Source organism: Rhineura floridana, chromosome 1 (assembly GCF_030035675.1).
Source record: "Rhineura floridana isolate rRhiFlo1 chromosome 1, rRhiFlo1.hap2, whole genome shotgun sequence".
Taxonomy (NCBI): domain Eukaryota; kingdom Metazoa; phylum Chordata; class Lepidosauria; order Squamata; family Rhineuridae; genus Rhineura; species Rhineura floridana.
In genome coordinates this window covers 26,648,957-26,667,208 of record NC_084480.1, presented here as the reverse complement: position 1 = coordinate 26,667,208, position 18,252 = coordinate 26,648,957, and the positions used below count along the sequence as shown (strand labels likewise).

At 42.7% G+C, this 18,252-nt stretch overlaps 1 protein-coding gene across 9 annotated transcripts in view; it reads right to left on the bottom strand.

Moving 5' to 3' along the window:
- Window positions 1-18,252, bottom strand: part of NIPBL (NIPBL cohesin loading factor) — a 227,798-nt gene that overhangs the window by 9,451 nt on the left and 200,095 nt on the right. For all 9 annotated transcript variants that reach the window (XM_061616556.1, XM_061616564.1, XM_061616519.1 and 6 more), the window contains 8 exons: window positions 10,461-10,569; window positions 8,529-8,665; window positions 5,647-5,787; window positions 5,199-5,292; window positions 4,945-5,099; window positions 4,674-4,764; window positions 3,807-3,980; window positions 486-676 (listed from right to left, as the gene is read on the bottom strand). In XM_061616556.1, the coding sequence (XP_061472540.1) occupies window positions 486-676; window positions 3,807-3,980; window positions 4,674-4,764; window positions 4,945-5,099; window positions 5,199-5,292; window positions 5,647-5,787; window positions 8,529-8,665; window positions 10,461-10,569 (1,092 nt within the window). The remainder of the gene's footprint in view (window positions 1-485; window positions 677-3,806; window positions 3,981-4,673; window positions 4,765-4,944; window positions 5,100-5,198; window positions 5,293-5,646; window positions 5,788-8,528; window positions 8,666-10,460; window positions 10,570-18,252) is intronic.

The window sequence follows — 18,252 nt, the reverse complement described above, 5'->3', positions numbered from 1 at the left end:
CCAATTATTTTCTTCACGGTTGATAGGCTTACAAATATCCATAGCTTGCAGACCACACACACACACAAAAAGAGGTCTGTGGGTGGCAGTGTGACCACAGAGTTAAACTGCATAATTTATTACTTAACTTCAATTAAATGCAGAGAAGAAACAATAACATCTAAAGAAGTCACTCAAACAGCAATAGCACACCACCACTTATCAGGTGGTAGTTTTTCAAACTGTGAACCTTTGTGGACCTCCTAATAACAGGTCAAGGATTCTAGAAATGAATACAACTAGTTCATTTGCTATTGTCCAGATTAAGGTTGCAAATGAATAGATCATTTAGTCTAAAGCATTCTTGTTAATGTAAATCAATTTGCATATCATATACAGTTAACCAGATGCTTAACACATGCAAAATGTTTTGTTAATACTAGATTTTTATTTTCCTCCTAAGTAAGTTTTTATAGGATAGAAGCCTTAATAATGCAACTGCGTACCTGGACTGGATGGATAAGACCCTGGTTTAATGTCAGTGCAATAACATTGAGCGCAAAATGCCGAACGCTGGACTGGGCGTGAAAGAAAGCCTCAAGGACCTGTTTGAGATAGAGCTGCATGATAGAGCTGCTCATCCCTGAGGAAATATCACCCATTTCTTTCAGATCTTCCTGCTTTGCTACCTTTTTCCCTATGTAAAAGCAAACCAAAGATGATATATCAACCCTTTTTATCACATTATAGACAGCATACATTGTTTTTCATACTATATGGAACACAGTTCAGAAATAAGCCTTCTAAGAAAGTATGTGCAATTATTTAGTAGAAGTACGTAACCCCTTCCTGACCAAATCTCCAGTCCAGTTTTTGTGTGCATTGTCAGGACCAAACAGACAGCATCTTCTTTTTCCCTACTAATTCTCTTGATCATACACAGTGCCTTGCAAATGTAATCAGACCCGTGACCAATGCTCTCATATTACTGGTTTTATATTAGGAAATGTTTGTAAGAAACATAAAAAACTGAAATATGTTGCTTGCATAAGTCTTCAACCCCCACACATTAATATTTGGCAGAGCCATCTTTCGCTGCAATAACAGCTTTAAGTCTTTTGGGGTAGGTATGTACCAGCTTTGCACACAGAGGAATTTTGGCCTATTCTTCTGTTGGACCACAATTTTCAAAGGGTGCCACAGATTCTCAATGGGATTGAGATCAGGACTTTGACTGGGCCACTGTAGGATATTCACCTTTTTTTTTCTTGAGCCACTCCAATGTTGCTTTGGCCTTGTGCTTGGAATCACTGTCCTGCTGAAAAGTGAATTTCCTCCCAAGGCTCAGGTTTTTAGTGGACTGGAGTAGGTTCTCTTGCAATATTTCCCTGTATTTTGCTCCATCCATTCTTCCTGCAATTTTAACAAGATGCCCAGTCCCTGCTGATGAGAAGCATCCCCACAGCATGATGCTGCCACCACCAGACTTCACTGTAGGGATGGTGTGTCTTGAGGCATGGGCAGTGTTGGGTTGGCGCTACACATAGCGCCTTGAGTTTTGGCCAAAAAGCTCTTATCTTGGTCTCATCTGACCACAAAACCTTTTCCCACATCACAGCTGGGGAATTCTCATGCTTTCTGGCAAACTCCGGACGTGCTTTCAGATGGTACTTTTTGAGTAAAGGCTTCTTTCTTGCCATCCTCCCATACAGGCCAATGTTATGCAGAGCTCTTGATATGGTTGACTGGTGCACCATTACTCCACTCCCAACTCTGTAGCTCCTTCAAAGTGATTGTTGGCCTCACTGTGGCTTCTCTCACAAGTCTCCTTCTTGTCTGAGCGCCAGGTTTTGAGGGACGGCCTTTTCTTGGCAGTGCCTGGGTGGTATGATGCAGCTTCCACTTCCTGATTATTGATCCAACTGTGCTCACTGGGATATCCAAACACTCGGATATTATTTTGTACCCTTTTCCTAATCTATGCATTTGTGTTACATTCTCTCTCACTTCTGTAGAATGCTCCTTAGTCTTCATTTTCCTTCAGATCCACAGCCTGACCAACCATTCTTCAGTAGTGGGGTTTTTATCCTGACAATATGACAGCAACTTTAATGGTTCACAGATGGAGGCCAATAGTAAGGTGATTGTGTCCTCAATAGGACAATTTCTTTCATCTGTGTAAAGTGGGAGCTTCCACAGCACAGAGGTTAAATACTTATGCTTCAGTTTCAGTTTTTTATGTTTCTTACAAACATTTCCCAGCATAAAACGAATGTCACCTTACAATAATTGATTTTTAGTTTCAGTGTTTCAAAATAAAATATCATACAGAATGAAATTACAATGTACCACTTGTAATTCAGTAATATGAGAGCACTGGTCAGGGGTCTGATTACTTTTGCAAGGCACTGTATGTGACAATATGCCTGCATGTGCCGTCCCACTGACATGACTGGCAGTAAAAGGGGCTTTTCTGAGGAATGCCATGTCTATTGAAGATCAAAAGATACTGCTCAAGCTCAGAACAGGACATGTAGGGGCTTATTGTTTTCGAGTTGCAAATGCTCACTAAGAAGTTTCATTACTTCTTCTACAGGAGCAAAGCATCATCTCATTATATGAAATCACAAAGTATCATTTCTGCTGTGTTTTACTACAGAGGAGGAAAACTAGAAGGCACTTCCCCTTCCAGCCTAACTACCGGGAGAAGCCTTTCCTCTAGGAGAACCTACCACCAATTCCAGGTTTGGGAGGGAAGAAAAAGTTTCCAGACATTGCTCCAAAATGCCAAGTAAAGTTGAAGATGGATCCAGAGCTCCTTAGAAGCCCTGCCACTCCCGTGCAAGCAGGTCAGAAACTGGAAGAGGGTAGCTGCTCCTTCAACTGTCATGGACAAAGGTTCTTTGGCTAATTTGCATAAGCTCTGTCTGTTGAAGCAAGTGGGAGGAGTAACCCACTCCAGAACAGCCGCCTCCAATGAAGGAGAAAATGAAAAATTGCCTTACCATGAATTTCTGTTTACTGAGGATGATGCATGGCATTCCTGATAGAGATGACACCTCCTTCCAGAAGGAGGCATCATCCCTATCAGGGCCATCCATCGTCCTCAGGTAAAACTACTTCAACAGCTATTGTTTTAGTCCTTGTCTGCACGTGTAACAGGATGAGGTGGAAGAGCAGACTGTACCGTTTCATAATGCAGGTGGTAGCTGCTTTTTTAATGCTCTCTCAAAAAAATCTCTGAAAAGAAACACACACACACACACACACACAAATATTCTAGCTCAGCCCTTTCACAGTTATACTACTTTTCCTCTTGCACAGAGATTTTTACTTGGGGGAACATTCAAAAATATGATTCTATACCTGCAGTTTACTATTTACACTGCATTCAAACTTCAGTCCATTCAACCACCTCATTCTGCTGCATCTGTAGATTCTTCCTAATTTTTCATCCCAATACCTGTAAAGTTTTCAATGAATACATCTCTCTCTCTGTGATTACAACATCAGAGATGAGCCTGAAAACTAAGTTGTGGTTGAAAAAATGGACTGCCTTCAAGTCAATCCCGACTTATGGCAACCCTATGTATAGGGTTTTCATGGTAAGCGGTATTCAGAGATGGTTTACCATTGCCTTCCTCTGAGTCTGAGAAGCAGTGACTGACCCAAAGTCACCCAGTGAGCTTCATGGCTGTGTGGGGATTCGAACCCTGGTCTCCCAGATCGTAGTCCAACACTCACCACTACACCACACTGGTTGGTAGTTACTTGATATTATATACTATTTTTAGAATGTTCACCATATAGCAATGCTCATCACTCACATTCTCTATCTGCCTGCTGCATCCGTGTATCTTCCTCTTGGAGGTATGTTTGGAGGTTTTTTAACACTTGGATTTTTAAATTTACTGAGCTGTTCTTATCAGAGAGAATGCTGTTGTACAATGTTTTCACCTCCTGTTCAAACATTAGACTTGGGTGTTGTATGAATGCAAACCCTGAAAGAAAATAAGGAGTTACAATTTGGTAAAACTTTTTACTGAATCTGATTTTAAAAGAAAGTCCTGAGTGTTTATTATGTAACCACATTCATATTTACAGGCAACTTCATTTCAAGTCCACTTTGCAAAGATTCTGTGCAGTACTGTGGAATATTAGCTGTCTTAAGATAGGCCACACGAAAGTATGTAGATCTGAAGTGTTAAATTTGCTTGTACAGAATCAAACATTTACAGTAATCTATCTGAACGCAGAAGCAACTTCTTATGGAATGCTGTATTGAAACAGCAATCACTCTGAAACATCATAACCAAGTACTAATAAGTAGTAAAATAACTTCAAGGGTTAGATCCAGAGTTTCTCTTCCACAAACACAAGGGCCCCTTCAGTTCATCCAAGTAACTTTAATCCAGTGGAGGCTCCTGAAGGAGGAAGGGAGGAAAGGCAATTGCTACTGATTTCTCCTTTCTCCTGCAAACCTCCAATGCCGCTTGCCATGCTGTTCCGGAAGCCCCTCAACACTCTGGAGCAGACTTTTTTTGGGGGGGGGGAGAGTAGGGGTCTTCAGAGGAAATGGAAATCAGCAGAAATCTTCTACACCCCCACCTTCCACTTGCAGAGCTTTGATAGCAAGAGTTCCACTATAGGCAAGTCTGTATGTATCCAATCCCAAATAATGTCTATGTTCTTACCTAGACCAATAATAGCTTTTGTTTGTACCTCCTCATCTGAATGTTTGGTAAAATACATCAGCAGTTCAAGCACTTTATCCTTAATGTTAACCTGTTTAAAGGGGAAATAGTATGGATAAATGAGGGGGGAAAGCCTGGAAAAAATTCAGTTCCTTTTAAAAATAATCACATAGGAAAATTTGTTCATCTAAATTTATCCTTTCCCCAGAATTTCAATCCATCCAAATGTACTTTTAACACAGTAGTAACTGAATAAATATAGAATGTTAACCTTGCTGTTGCCTTTAAAATCCTCTTGGTCGAAATCAAAATGCCGACACAGTGCTCCAACCGTGAAAAGGGATCTAAGGAGTGCTGGTTTATTTGCTGTAAGAATAGTACTGTTTGGGTCTTCTTGATGTTGACTTTTTAATTTTGAAAGTGCCCCTGAAAAAAGAACAAAACTTATCTTCACAATTGGTCTCTTCCTACTAGATACTTAACTTTGAAATAAAATTTGGAAATTCTGCATAAAAATTAACTCACCATAGTATCTATTAAAACATGCCCATACAAATTTATAATTTTGAGTGACCTTGTTTACAACAGCCCCAAGACAACTGACACAGTGCTGCACTACCTAGAAACAAAGCAGAAGGTTAGAAATAATCCCCAAGGCAAAGTAGTCAATAGAGAAATCAACGTCTTGCTCTTATTTTGGCAGATGATATAGCCTTAAAAGTCCCAGGACTATTATGAAAATACCATGTTATTCTAATATATTTCTAACTTTCTTTTCTATAGAATACTAACATCTAAAGCAGCTCACAAATATACAGTAAACATAAAAACAATAAAGTGCTGTAAAAAACATTAAAAATACAAAGTCATTGCATCTATAAAATAAGCTTTACGTGACCATTACCTAATTGCTCCTCAAATACAGCATTTTACATGATACTAAAGATGAACAGAAGTAGAAATTAAACCTTACTGTCATGCCATATTTGATTATAAGCTTCATGAGATCTTCTTCAATAGTAGCAAGGAAAGTCTCACTGGGATGTTCCATGAGTGGCACTACCAATTCTAAAATTTTTGCAACATTGCAGATCACCATGAAGTCATTCTGAGTCTACAGAAAAACATTGCACATGGTTAAACATCTTTGCAGTGCTCTTATTGCTATACTACTTCAGTTCTGAATAAAGTGGTTATGAAAGACTCAATTTTAGTACAAAAACAAATCATTCATACAACCTACTAAATTAAAGACTCTTGTGGACAAATAAAGGAAAAGTTCTAACTGAATTCTGTCCATAGACTAGTACCACTTCTAGTGAACAGCTCCCATCATCCCTTACATATACACCTTGGAACATTAATTAGTATATTGAGGATGGAAGGAAAAGAAATAGTCACTAGTATCCGAGATTAAACAGGCCACAAATTAAAAAACACACACACACACCATAGTATACCTCCATCATTTAAGACTAGCGAGGAGGACCCAGTTCAGAGACGGGCCTACTTCTAACTTCTGAATAGTTGCTCAGAGAGACTGGTATCCATGCTACTAAGTACCTGATGGCTTGTACCCTATTTCCCTTGCTCTGACAGGGGGTTAATTCAAGAGGCGACAAGACCTTATACAGGCCCAGTTCCCACTTCTTGCCCCATGGGACTAAACAACAGATCTTGCAAGACTTTGGGCAATCTAATTCCAAAGCTCAGTTAAGAAAGCCAAAGTGAGCCACCTCTCATGCTGACACCTAGCAACCTCCTCACAGACTTTGCCCCTTCTTTCATGTTCTAGTGCATGTGAGATTTAAGTTGTTCCTCAGTTTTTACATATTGAAAGCTGCTGCCTGGGATTGTGTTGCTGCACTGGGTGTGATGCTCAGCAGCTATATCTGATAAATTACTTTAAATGTTTATGAATTTGTATTGAAATACATTAACAGCCTATTGAACTGTGTTTTTGCTTTACTCAAATCCTAATGTGTTTGCTGATGTAATTATATTGAAGGAAATGTTTATTAATTTTTAACAATGATTTATTATTATGACCCACTCTGAGGTCACCAATGTTGTTGAAGTAGCATGCACTTATTAAGTCAAATCAAATGCAGCTTCTCAGCTTAAGGAAAGTCACGATTCACTAGAAAAGACAATACTGCTGAGAAAAACAGAAGGGAGTAGAAAAAGAGAGAGACCAAACAATAGATGGATTAATTTCCTAAAGGAAGCCACAGACCTGAACTTACAAGATCTGAACAGGGTGGTTTATAACAGGTGCCATTGGAGGTTGCTGATTCATAGGGTCACCATAAGTCATAATCGACATGAAAGCATATAACAATAAATGCATTGTAGTCAAGGGTTCTGGACATCTACATTGTTGCAATCAAGCAACCAATGCAGTATATGGCATCTAATAAGGAATCCAACAGCTTATAGACTTGATTTTAAGAACATTGCTAATCCACCTTAACACAGAAAGCCAACTGTGCTTTCACCTGTGCTTATTTGTTCTTAATTGATTCAGTCCTTTCTTCAGTGCTGTTATGTCCCAGCTTTGTAAATATATACTGCTTTGTGGAGTGGCACCTGAGAGAACCTGAGGACAACAGCTCACTGGTGAGTAGGCAGTTGGCCATTTTTTTTTAGATTGTTTCTTCCAGAACAAACATAACTTTTTTTGGATGCCTTGTCAAAACTGACTTACTTTCAACAGGGTTAGATGCACTACTATTTTAATTCAGAGGTCAATGAGCAAGTCATAAAATGAAACTTGTACTTCCAAATTACTTTATAGCTTTTCTGTGAAATGTGAGGTTAACTACTTTGGGGAGAAAATGTGGTTGAATTCAGAAGGCTGCATCCACAAGTGATGAAAATGGAAGACATTCATGAAATGAGGCTTTCCTGCCCCATTCTTCCCACTGCAGCCAACACATTTGGGAGTCGAAGAACCCTCAGGAAAGGCCTGGGATTGATGGTGAGGCTACAGTGGGAAGGAAGCTCCAGTGAGAATTGGGCACTGCATTGAAAACTATACAACTATTCTAAATGGGAAAAACAACATCTGTATGCAAGAACATGTATTTATAATTTAACTCAAACAAAACAGGCAATGGGACAAACACGTTTGCTGTATGTATACAAGTGTAACATTGAGCTTTCCCAGCATCAAGGGCTGGCATGGTTGGCCACCTGCTGAGGACTCATGTCCTGGGGGGCAGAGACAAGAGGCCCCTGGACATGCTGGAGTGAGGATGTAAATGAGGGGGGGCATGGAGGGTATCTTGCCCAAGGGCACTGCAAACCTAGAGCCCAAACTGCCCTGAGGAAACGCAAATTGTGGATGACAAATATTTGCCTAATAAGGGTGCCTTCAGAGGTGTATTAACACAGCTGTTATCCAAACTTTACACATTTGCTGAGGAAAATGAGATCTATCCTAAAGGTTTGAAACTGTCTTAAATTAAAGAACAGAAAGTCATCTATGTGAAAAGGAATATTATTTGAGGCAGAAGAGAGAACTAGTAACCTAATGTGCATATTTTTCTACGCTGTGATTTCCAGTTTGCAAATGTTAATGCAGTAAGAGGTTTACAACTTGACTTTAATTTTTCCAAGGTAGCTAACATAACATACATAAGCACAAAACAAAACATAGACTAAATTTAGCAGCAATATTAGATCAGAGCAGCAGAGATCAGAAAAATAAAAAAAGTAAATCAGAGCAACCCAATATCCCTCTGGAGCCAATAAAGACAAAAGCAACTACTCTGTTGCTTCCAAATTGCACTTCAAATCATGAGTATAACATACTATAAGAGGCAATTTGGGTGAAGAATAGCGAGTACTTACACTGCATTTAGTGGTAAGATATGGCTGCATGGTCATAGCATGTTTGACCATTAACTGGGGCCTGATTTTGCTGAATAAGAACAAAGTGGTTATGCAAGCTACCAAGCGACTTGAATTCACACCCTTGTTGTCAGAATCTACAAAAATAAGAAAAAAATATATGCACACACAAAATTAACAAATATTCCATTAAAATGTCCAAACACAAAGAAACTGTTGTTAATATTAAGTATCATGTGCATCCAATATGACAAGTTAAAATAACAAGCAGAATTAGAAGTGAAGCTGCTTACAAACACCTGGTTTAGACATCACATTCCAGGTCCAAAATACCATGCTTTCTTGAATCCGGAAAGCATCATGTATTCCTCATGCCCTCTTCCACTCATGTACATGGCTTATACAAGAGATAAACCATAGTTTGCTGTGACATCTGAATAGAGAAAGTGTGGTTTGAACACTCCCTACAACCAAGATCACATCATCTGACCAAAATCAACTTTACTTTCCAGTCGCAAGCCCAGTAATTGTATGTAAAAAAGAAGCCGTCTAAGATTTAGTTATGGCTTTCTAATATAAAAATGGACATTTCTTAGCTAATTTATAATTAAGTACAAGTCCTTCTTAAAATGGTATCAGTCAGTATAATCTCTATTATGATTTAGTGGTACATTAATGAAATTTAGGATATCTGCTTGTCCCTCCCCTCCCCTGATATAGCCATAAGGAGGGGATCAGAAATTTTAACCATTTTGAACTAGCTACAGTTTGTCATATCCAAACTCATACAAAATGTGACTATTCTTTAACAATGTTTTAGGGAAACAAGCCGACTTCATAAGCCATTGTTTGACATTTCTCTTAACTATAGTTAAGACTAACCACAATTCTGGACTAAGATAACACTAACTGTGGTTAACTGAAAACAGAAGCATCCATGCTGGATGAGGAGGAGGATAAGAGGAAAGAGTGCAGAAGCCTGAGACTTCTGCATGTAATATAAGAGCATTCATTAGTGTTACATCTGAACCAGAAATTTGAACTTGCAAATCCACTGCTTAGTTGTGCTTACATCTTACCTTAAATTAAGCTCCATTAATAATAGTTGGGCTTACTTCAAGAACAAATATTAATTGGATTGTGGCATTAATTTTTTAGATAAAAGATTAAGAGAGAGGGGAAGAACTGTACAGATTCTTGTTATCTGATCTATCATGACTCACAAACAGGGGATCTTGAAGCATGCAGCAGAGGGCACCAATGAGAAAAAGGTTCAGATTGCTTCTTTGGGGAGTGGAGGGGAAACTGTCAGTACCTTATTCAGGGCCCTGCCAGTCAGAGGACACAGCCCTACCATCATCCCTTGAGTCAAGAGGATGAGTCCTCTACAGTACCTCAGTCTCAATGAAGCTGAATACTGCAAAATAAGACAAGGGCCCTTTAACAACCAGCCAACTCCTCCAGCAAGGTACAGCCCACCATCTCCAAGTCTTGTCAGCATACAAAACACTTCTTGGTTTTATGTGCTTGCAGAGGCAACATCTTCCTATCACTGCCTCAGGAGGAGAATGTTTCAGCTAGCTTCCATGGGTACATTTAGATGGGTTTGAATTTCAAATGTGCAGAAATAATCCAATTTAGTTTGAGATAATAAAATGTGCACAAGATAACTGAACTGTGCACTTCATTGGGTATAATGGGTATAGTTCTCAGGGCAGGATTATAAGCTGCTTTTTCTCCATGCGAACTTTCCCTGAACCTACCTTCCTACTACACAGGAAACAAATATACATGGACAAATATATATGAACATGCATCTACAATAATTCACATTATCATGTGGAAGAGAATCCATGACTTGGATTTTATTTGGAGCCAAACAACAAAAAAACTCTAAACAGCATGTGGTTGAAATGCAAACACCTGTTTTACCTGCCAGAGATTCTTCATACTTCAGAATGTGTTCAACCAAATTATCCACAAGCTGTGTACAAGCTTTCTTCACAGGCTTATATGAAGCATCTTCTTCAGATTTTAGCAACTGCAAAGATATAGAACATAGGGAAGATTGAGATTGATAGCTGGATCCGAGACTATACAAACCATCTTCATGAGAAAGTTCTAAAAGATAGCAAAGACCTATCCTGTCAATAGGCCAATAATTTGCACACCGTGAATTTGAGCAAAGAAAGGTTGTGTGTAATGGGGGTAAAGAAAACTGACTTCCCCATCTCCACCTGGCAACCTCCCCTTCCTGAAAAGGCTCCTCTGAAGGTCTTGCTCCCACTTGCGCAAGTTACCACGAAAACCCACCTTTGCCCTCAGACCCACAGCCCACTCTATTCAGCATAATTCCCAAATCTTGGGGGAGACCTTTTCAGGGGAGTTGGATATGAAAGTAATAATCTATTTCAGCCATTTTGTGATTACTCTGCCTCTGGACTGGCCAATATGTTGGGAAGGGAAGGGGGGAATGTATAAGTGGAACTGGCAAACAGAGTAGAATTGGAAAGAGTGCTGTTGAAGAAGAAAGAAGGCAGAGAACTGAAACAGATTGAGACTCCAGGAACAGAAGAAGCCGAACTGAGAGGACTGGAAATGGTTTTATTACTAAGCAATGGAGGCTGGTCCATTAGGGCAAATGGGACACTGCCTCACCAAACTCAGCCTGCCCTCGCTTGCCTGTCTTCTTACTTAAAACCAATGCAAGGTTTGGCAGTGTCAGCCAGCTCCCTCCTCCTTAGTCTCAGTGTTGCCTTTGGAGAACTCAGCAGGGAGAAGGATGAGAACAAGTCTAGAATTAGTTGACTCTGCCTCCACTGTTGGGTTCTCTGCCTTCCACCCTACCAGCCCCATTGGGCAACAGTCACTATGGTTGCTAAGTATTAGCTTGAGTAGATAAACAGCCTAGACTAGGTTCAGCCAGATGCATTTTTCTACACTGTTTTTATTTGCTCTTATAGTTAACTGTTCAAACTGTTTTGAAATTAGTTTTCTTTTCCACAAGATATTTTCATAATAATTGTTTGACTGTTAGCAGTGGAGGATATTCTCTAGAAGGGATGATGCCTCCCACTGGAATGACAAGCTGGGTCAGACAGTGCCTGCAGTCAGTGACGGTGAGGTCCTTTAGACTTCTAAATTTCCCTGTGTTTTCTAGACTATTTGTGAGTTGTTCCTTTTTTGTTTTTTTCCTCCTCTCCTCTTTTCCGTTAGTGCGAGTGCACTTGTTTGTGCATTTGTTTGGCTCCCCCCCTTTTTTTTTCCTCTGTATTTTGGCGTTTTGGATTCTGTGAATGGGGAGCTTTTGAGGGAGCCTTGCAGGGCTGTGGCATTTGTTTTTTGGGAGAGAGGAAGCTAATCAGAGAGCCCCGTGGGGCTTGCTGGTGGATGCGGAGCCCGTCCTGGGTGGCTTAAGACCATTTTGTGTGTATGTCCTGACAGCTCTCCCCTCTCTATTGCCACTCAAATCCCCATAGTGGTTGCAGCCACTTTCTGCCATGGGGCTTGACATATTAAGTGTTCTATTCACAGCCTTTCTGGCTGCTGAAGAGCGTTAGTAGCACTTTTCAGTAAAGTGTGACAGCGGCATTTTCTTTGTGGCAGTTGCGGCTGCTTTGGGTGCTTGCTCTTGGGGGTTGCAGCCATCTGTCCCCAGTGGTCTTTTTGATAAAGTTGGTGATACCCACTCTCCTGGAGCTAGCAGGCTCACTTGTATCCCACCTTGTGGTCTCTGATTAACCTCTCTGGGGCTGAGGTGGCTATGTTGCTGAGAGGTGGTCCTTTCATATTCTCCTGAAAGGAGTGTGTCTCTGGCAGTTTCCTGCCTTTTTTTATTTCTGTCTCCTTTCTCTGCCCTCCTCTAGAGGCACAAGACTGGGGCTCTTTGGGGGTGTTTTTAGGCACACTCCCTCACATATTTCTGGGTGGAGCTCACCTTTTCCGGTTTTGATCTTCTTTAAAAAAATCAGTTTTTGAATTGAGGTCTAGTGAAGTTTGGACACAGCATGGCTTCTCCGCCATCAACCTTAGCACACCATCAGGAGTGCAGCCAAAAAGGGAATATCTCATACTCGAGTGTGTCCCTGCCCAGTGTCATTTGCCACCACAGCACCATCTTCCCCTCTATACATCTGCACAGTCGTGGGGCTGGACCTGCATCCATGCAGAATGAGCCAGTGACATTTCCTTCAGAACATGGCTTTCCAAAATTCACGTCCTGGATGTGATCCTGCATCTCTTCAGAGATCCAAGGTTCCCTAAGGGCGGCTGGCGTCTCTAAGGGGAATAGGTTTGGGGAATCTAAGGATCACGGGGCTGGGTGTAAGCGCAAATCCCATTCAAAGCACTGCAGGAAACAAAGACCTACAGATCTTCATCTTCTAATAGCTCTGTGAGCCTTTCTCACTCTTCTCCATCCACCTCTAGGGGTCCCTCTGCCAGGGAGTCTGGGAAGGCTGTGAGTGCTGGTGAGGTGCTTCAAGTTACAGCTCAAGTAGAGGTAGATATATAGTCCCCTTCTAATGTGGCTGGCAATATTTCTTCTGCTCAACAAGCCATTGCCTTGCAGATTGGTGATCCTCCGGCAGCTAGCGAGGAGGGGGGCTCCGACTCAGAGCTGTGCAATTCCCATCACCATCAGGAGGAAGGGGAATTTTCAGGGGAAGAATTGGAAGTGGCCAGCCCAGACTGTTTAATTCAGATTTTTTCAGCCACTGCTAATTAAGGCACACGGGGTGCTTCAGCTCTCAGCTGAGGACGTTTCTCCTCAGGACCCTGTGGTTTCCACTTCTGCAAGGGCTAAGAAGGTTTTTCTCTCAGGCCAGGCTAGACCTGCTTTGGTTCCTTTGCAGCAGCTATTTGACAATGCTTGGAAGGTGGAATGGGTGTACCCCAACAAGGGAAAGACTACCTCAGCAGTTGCTAAGCGGCATTATAATTTTCCTGTTGGAGTTATACAGCAGCTTCGGGTCCCTGCTGTGGATCAGCCAGTAGCTGCTCTGACTTCTTCAATGGCTATCCCCTCTGAAGAGCAAGGAGGGCCTAAGGATGCATATGATAAAAGGGTAGAGAATACCTTACACTATAGTTTTGAGGCAGATTCAGTGGTCTTTAGGGTGTCTGCCATAGCTTCCCTGTTTCCTAAGGCAGTGTTCACGTGGGCAGAGGAGCTAAAGTTATGTTACTAAACCGGTGAAAGATGCATTAAAAAAGATTTCATATGATGATGATCATGATGATGACAACGATGACAAATTTCTATGGTGCCTTTTGGACACAAGACCCTCAAGGCAGCTTACAAAAAATAAACACGAATATAGAAATACATATCAAAAACAGTACAATTTACAAAAATTAAGTAACAAGATAATAACATTATTAAAAAGCAACTATAACAACTTTCAATGAAAATACAGTAACAAATCACACTTTCCTAACACTTTCCTAATAAATTCCGAACAATTAGACAATGTCTACTAGTTCTTACATCAATATGTTGACGTCAAAACATGATACCACTGAGGTGTCCTCCTGGTACTGCATCTGCCAGTCCCAATACAGGAAAAGGAGCAGGAGCAGTCCAGCTTTTTGCCAACACAGATAATGTCCACGGTAAGCAGTACTTCAACTTGATCACGGGGATGAAGCGGTCGACGTTCCAGCTCTGGTAGGTCATTACAAAGGTGGAAATGACGGGCTCGGATAGAAGTAGAAGCCTGCTCAGCATGGGTGGGTCTGCCCATTGGAGAGATGGAAATGACAGGCTCTGAGAGGAAAGAAGAGGAACGGGATGGAAGCCTGCTTGGCGTAGGGAGGCCCCGGCGCCAGAACCCTTATCGTCTGAGAGTTGGTATGGGTCCACCATCATGGCTGGGCTGGACAACCAGAGGCCCAGCAGGGCCTAAATATATCTCATCATGCTGTCTGCCCTCCTTTTTCAGTTTCCAGTGAGGTAGTCATGGGGTGGTTTATTGCAGCAAAACCAAGACAGTCTTGCAGCACCTTCTAGACTGTGGATTCCAAGTGGGGTCTAATTTCTTCACAGTAGAAACATACTCTTGCATTGCCTGCTCTGGACTTGTATCACCCAATGCTTTCCAAACTTCCTATTTCTGCTTTCCCTCAAAGTCAAAAAATCCAGGTTTGGGAGTGTTGCAGCTACCACATTTGACCAGTTGCTGGGTAGCACAACAGAAGGGGGAGGTTGTCCTCATTTCCTGCTTGTAGGCTTCCCAGAAAAAGGGCACCACTGGCAATACTGTGGGGACCAGGGTGCAGCAGGACCAGGCAATTAGGCTGTTTGATCTAATCCAGCACAGACAGGTGCTTCATGGGTCCTCTCTCACCGGAGCCCAGCACAGCCGCCTCATATGCTTTGGCTCTAGCAGTGGATGCTGCTCCAGATACCTTTCAGTATGATGCTCGTTCTGTGGTGGCCACTATTGTAGCCAGGCATATTTGGCTCCACCAGTTGGATATGGACTCTGCATCCCAGCTGAAACTTGTGGGTTTGCCTTTTTCCAGGGCCAAGTTATTTGGTGATCCCTTGCAGGAGCATTTGACTGAGACAAAGGATAAGAGGAAGGTTCTTCTTTCAGCCAAGAAGGATGAGCATAAGACACACCAAACAGTTTTTTCATCTGCACCGGCAATGTTCCTGACCTAGGGGATCTTCTTCATACAGACCACATTGGGGTCAACCAAACAGGGGAGGTGGCCATTCCTCTACAAGAGGTGGGGGTCCCACCTTCTTCTCTTCCAAGTTCTCAAAGGCTTCAAAGAAGGCCGTCTCTGCATGACTCTTCGATGGGTCCTGTGGGGGCTTGCCTATTACTGTTGTCTCACATAGTGGGTGGGGGAAGTGACCTCAGACAGGTGGGTGTTACACATGGTTACTCACGGTTATTCTCTCGAGTTTGCCTGCAGACCCCATGATCTTTTCATTCCTACCCCTCAGTCACGGGACCCAAAGCACAGGAAATTACTGCAGGCCATAAGGCACCTGGAGGATATCAAGGCAATAGAAGAGGTTCCCTCAACCTCAAATGGTTCAAGACATGGGTAGCCAGGAGGCAGTTCAAGATGGAAACTATGAGGTCCATCATTGCAGCACTATGAAAGGGCGATTGGATGACCTCAACTGACTTTTCTGAGGCTTATTTTCACATCCCAATACTGAAAGCCCATCGCTGGTTTCTCAGATTCAGTTACAACAGGCAGCACTACCAGTATCAGGTGTTGCCTTCAGCCTCTCTTTGGCACCAAGGGTCTTCACCAAGGTGCTGGTGGCACTGGCAGCCTTTCTCAGGACAGAGGGGGGTTAATCTTCACCCATACGTAGATGACATCCTGATTCAAAGGCTGTCAAGGTGGACTTGGACACCAAAACAACACTGAGTTGGCTCAGCCACTTGGGCTTCATTGTGAACAAGAAGAGTTCCCTGATTCCATCTCAAACCCTCACTCATTTAGGGATAGAGTTCAACACACATCTGTTCCTAATGCCACTCACCCCAGAGCAGGTGGAGCAGATCACATCTGCTGTTATTCAAGTGAAGTCTGCAGACCAGATGGACTTGATGTCCCTGGCTTGCCTGCAGGGCCTTCTGGTCTCTGCATAAGAACTCATTCATTGGGCTCAGTTCTATTCTCACCATCTTCAGCTCCTTCTGTTGCCCTTTCAGGACCACATTGTGACCCATCAGAAGATTCTCCTCTCTGTTCCTCACAGCATAAAGCAGGAATTACTATGGTGGATTTTTCCTCAGAGACCCACCAAAGGGTGGAGTCTGGAGGAACCGCAATGTTTGGTGTTGACTACAAATGCCAGTCTCTATGGCTGGGGGAGGGGGGCATTTAAACCACACAGTTATGCAAGGCACGTAGACTGCAGAGGAATCTTTGATGAGCATCACTGTGTTGGAGCGTGGGGCTATCCACCTGGGACTGAAGACCTTGGAGTCGGAGGTCAAGGGTTCTCACCTGCTTGTGCGCACCAACAAAGTGTGCCAAGGCATATGTAAACAAGCAGGAGAGGACTCAGTCAGCAGCTCTGGTCAAGGCTGAGTCTCCTTTGCTGGGCTCAGTCCTGCTCTCTCTGAAGGCAGGACATCTGACGGTTCTGTTGAATGTCATGGTGGATTGGCTGTCAGACCACCATAAGGGAGACAGAGTGGCAGTTGGATCGACGAGTGTTCTTGATGATAGTAGACCACTTCAACAGACCAGCAGCAGATCTGTTTGCATCACCAGAGAACGCCCAGCTACCCACCTTTCTGACATGTCTACCATGTTCCGTAGCTTGAGAGAGAATGTGCTGGAGGTGGCCTGCCCCCCGGATCTTCTCTATGTCTTTCCACCCTTCAGCCTGATTCAGCAAACCCTACAAAAGATCACCCAGAACCAGGCAGATGTGATTCTTGTGGCCCCTCACTGGCCTCAGAGGCCATGGTTTCCAGATCCTTCTCTCCTTTTGCCCAAACCCATCTTGCTCTCAGGAGAGACATTGGCATTCGCTGGATGTGCGACGTGCTCTATGATTTTATTTGGACCAGACGTTGAAGTTTTGACATTCAGAATCACTGTTTCATTTTCGGGCTCCTCTCAGGGAAAGAAAGTTTCTTCTTCCTCCATTTCTCATTGGCTTCATTCTGCTATATCTCAGGCCTACCTTGCACTGGGCAAGAAGCTTCCAGGGGACTCACTGCGCATTCAGTAAGGAGGGCTGCTGCGTCTACTGCCTTTAAAAGAAATTTTCTGGTGGTGGACATTTGCAGGGCCGTCACGTGGGCTACACCACATACTTCTGTTAAACATTCCTAAATAGTGGTTCATCAGCTGATGCAGTGTGTGGCACGAAGGATCATCAGAGGATGTTCAGCAGTACGATAGAAGTAGAGGAAGCCCATCCAGGAACTAGGGAGACTGCTCAGTTATATCCCTTCTAGATAATGTCCTCCACTGCCAACAGACAAAAATGAAAGTTTTGCTTACTGTGAACTTGTTTGATGTTGGCAGTAGAGGACATTCTCCCCACCTTGCCTTCCTCTGCTGGAATTTTTCTGATCCTCTGCTGATGCTGGGCAGGGGTGGTTCTTAGGGCTTCTGCCTTCATCCTACATGGTTAGTGTGTTTAGGTTGTCTTGTCCCTTTTATGTTATATGGTTCATGTGGTTGTTCTCGTTAATGTATGGTTCTTGACCTCTATAGGGAGTACCTTAAGTTTAGGTTACTTTCCTACAGCCTGGAGTTGTTCCTTGCTGTGTTCATGTGGGACTGAGGAGTGGTTCTTCCTATGCCAGTTTGACTGGAGGGCAGGGGAGGAGGCAAAAGATGATGGACCCTGCCTGTCAGTCCACTGGGAGGAGTCATCCCTTCTAGAGAATGTCCTCCACTGCCAACATCAAACAGAAGTTCACAGTAAGTAAAACTTCCATTTTGTTGCCTTACAAAAGGTAGAAGCTAGATTTGGTTTTGACTTTATCCAAAGCCTTGTTATTCACCCCATGCCTAATTACCTTACCACAGTACCCAATACAGAGAGTTGATTGGGCTAGTAAGCTTCTCATATTAAAGGTTTGTTTAGTGGAGGCAGGGAGGGTATAAACATATCCACAAGGTGGCAGAGGTGAGGAACAAAGACGGAGGGGCTGAATTAGCTAGCTGGCTTGCCTCCCTGCCTCACCTGGTGAACATTATAGCTTGGCACTGCACGAGGGGCATG